We start from the raw sequence: 2,743 nt of genomic DNA on the forward strand, positions 1-2,743 counted from the left end.
ACGATCCATCATTCTTTCGAACGTGGCTGGCGCATTGCAAAGGCCAAAGGGCATCACCTTAAATTCGAAGAGTCCATCAGGTGTGATGAACGCAGTTTTCTCGCGGTCCGATTCGTCGACGCTGATCTGCCAATACCCCGAGCGTAGGTCAATGCAGGAAAAATATTCAGCGCCATATAAGCAATCGAGAGTATCGTCGATACGGGGCAGAGGGTACACATCTTTTTTTGTTATCTTGTTTAATTTGCGGTAATCGACGCAGAAGCGCCATGATCCGTCCTTCTTTTTTACTAAGACGACAGGAGAGGACCAAGGACTTGACGAGGACTGGACAACGTTTTGTGACAGCATCTTATTAACTTCATGTTGGATAGCGCGGCGTTCGCTCGGTGATACTCGGTAAGGACGGTGGTGGATTGGAGGTTCAGTACCGGTGTCGATTCGGTGAGTAACTGCATTTGTCTGGCCAAGAGGACGACTTGGAAAGTCAAAGATGGTGTGGTACTTGGAAAGTAGGTCGTGAAGTTGATGGATCTTATCCTCGTCCAAAGTCGGATCAATCATGGTTGTAATGCTGGCCAAGGCAGGGCTCGATAGTTGCGTTGCGACGGTGCTTTCTGATTGTTCCTCGGAAATGGCTGCGACGACACAATTGATTGTAGGGAAACTTCGCGCAATAGTCATACCTTTCGGTAATATTTGATGACTCTGACCAATATTGACTACCCATAAATCTGTGGCACCACTTTGGATAGTTGCGACGCAGTGTGGTAATGCAAGTTGCCTTTCAAGCAAGATGCTCATATTTGGTGTGACAATGTAGTCACCGTCTTGGATCGAGTGGGTCGTTGTGACATTTATGGCGGCAGCAGACAAGGGAGGAATGCGTGATGTCTCAAGACAACATAATTTGGACACAACCGAGTCAGAAACGTCGCAGGACTCACTGGTATCGAGCTCAATCTCGCCTTTGGCACAGTCGATGAGGGCCGAATGTGAGGAAAGAAAGTCCCAGCCGAGGATGATCTCGTGGGGACAGGTTATAAGGACTGTAAAAAGGATGAAGGTAGTCTTGTTGTTAACAATTATGCGAGCGCCGCACATGCCATGAGGTGAAATAATGCCGCCATCTGCACCGCGGAGCGTTTTCGTGTCAGGTGGCGTCAGTACTTTTCGTAAGCGTCGTCGGAGGTCTTCGCGCATTATGGAAATTGCGGCTCCAGTGTCGACAAGGGCTAATGCGCTAATACCGTCAATATGAACCATGAGTCGATTATGAGATGTAGCGACGATATTCTGTAGAGGATTTGCGGCTATAAACTGTGATGCAGCCTCACCTCCTGAAGCTGCATGGTTCAGTTTTCCGAGGGTCGAAGATCATGGGACGGTGAAACGGGGCGGCGAACGAGTGGGGACAATGATTGGCGGCGACGCGGGGACTGAGGGCGAGGGTTTCGCGATGAGCGATAGAATGTTGCATCTTGGCTTGGGTAGTCATCAGAGGGTGAAGCGAAGTTTCTATTGTAATAACGACCGTCATTGGTGGGTAGAGACGTCCGGTTGTTTGGTTGTCGGTTGTTCCAGCGATTTCGACAATAGCGGGCGACGTGACCAGCCATACCGCAAGTAAAACAAATGGGTCGGTTGTCGGGGGTCCTCCACGTGGCGGGATCACGTCGGTGGTACGGTCTGAAGGATGGCGTCGCAGTTGAAGATTCACAGGCGCAGCATTGGGGTGTCTGTGCCTGTTGATCAAATGATGGTCGAAGACTTGGACGCGGCGAGCCGCCGAACTTCTCCATTTCTTGCCTGACGACAGTTTTAACGGCGGCGATGGATAACTCGCTAGTCGATGAGCGGGGAGACGGGGAAACACCGTCAGCGGGCATCATCGCCTCCGGTTCTCGGCGGACGATTTTCGTGATGCGCTCTGTGTTAGTATCAGGGTCTTCACAAGATGATGTTGCCGGGGTGTTTGGCAAACGGTTGAATTTGTGCGCTATCCTGCGAGTCTTTGCAGCTTCGAACCTGCGGCACTCTTTCAGGACGTCGTCGACAGTCGAGCAATCCTTAATGACAAGTAGCTGGAAGGCATCATCTGCGATGCCTTTGAGGATGTGTTCCATCCGTTCGATTTCTGGCATTTCGGGGTTAGCTTTCCTGCACAGAGATAGGACGTCTTGGATGTAGGTCACATATGACTCGGTCGATGTTTGGACTCTGGATGCCAGCTTTCGCTTGGCCGAGAGCTTGCGACCGGTTGGACGTCCGAAGAGGTCCTGAAGCTTGGCTTTGCAGAGGTCCCACGACGTTAGTTCCTCTTCATGCGTTTCAAACCATGTTCGGGCGGTGTCACGCAAGTAGAATATGACATTCGCCAGCATGATAGTGCCATCCCAGCGGTTGTGGACACTTACTCTTTCATAGAGGTCTATCCAGTCTTCAACCTCCTGGTCTCCTGTGCCGGTGAAAAGGCCAGGATCTCGCGGTTTGGCGATAACCAGTGAAGGCTGCGGCGGAGCTTGAGCGCCTTCGGGTGGTGTTTCGGAACTGGAAGTCATGTCGGTGGGAGGTTGGCGACGTCTGCTTCGTGTGTCCAGGTCGGGGCCGATCCGCACCTCCACCAAAGAATGTTACGGTGAAAGATGCTTTATTTACAGACGATTAAGGAGGGTTGTAGGAGAAGGATGAGGTGGGTGCTTCGAACTTGAGGGATCCGGCGATTGGGCTCTTCTTCCTTTTC

The 2,743-nt window shown here is 51.5% G+C and overlaps 1 protein-coding gene across 1 annotated transcript; it reads right to left on the bottom strand.

The window, feature by feature from the left end:
- Positions 1–722: 722 nt before the first annotated feature.
- LOC120840460 lies at positions 723–2,384 on the bottom strand. The gene is made up of 3 exons (XM_040211017.3): positions 1,877–2,384; positions 948–1,049; positions 723–784 (listed from the first exon to the last, which is right to left on the bottom strand). Exons 1-3 carry the CDS (start codon positions 2,382–2,384, stop codon positions 723–725), a joined length of 672 nt encoding a protein of 223 aa, XP_040066951.3.
- Between the last annotated feature and the right edge of the window lie 359 nt (positions 2,385–2,743).

The sequence above is a fragment of the Ixodes scapularis genome, unplaced genomic scaffold, assembly GCF_016920785.2.
Source record: "Ixodes scapularis isolate PalLabHiFi unplaced genomic scaffold, ASM1692078v2 PGA_scaffold7__128_contigs__length_106722199, whole genome shotgun sequence".
In the NCBI taxonomy this organism is placed as follows: Eukaryota; Metazoa; Arthropoda; class Arachnida; order Ixodida; family Ixodidae; genus Ixodes; species Ixodes scapularis.

Excerpts from the sequence above, each read along its gene's own strand:
- LOC120840460 (XM_040211017.3), bottom strand. The coding sequence starts at position 2,384 with ATGCTGGCGAATGTCATATTCTACTTGCGTGACACCGCCCGAACATGG. Across the intron at positions 1,050-1,876 it reads GGCGATGATGCCCGCTGACG|TCCTTATAACCTGTCCCCAC; the intron begins GTGTTTCCCCGT and ends TCCTTTTTACAG. Across the intron at positions 785-947 it reads CGAGATTGAGCTCGATACCA|GCAACTTGCATTACCACACT; the intron begins GTGAGTCCTGCG and ends CTTGCTTGAAAG.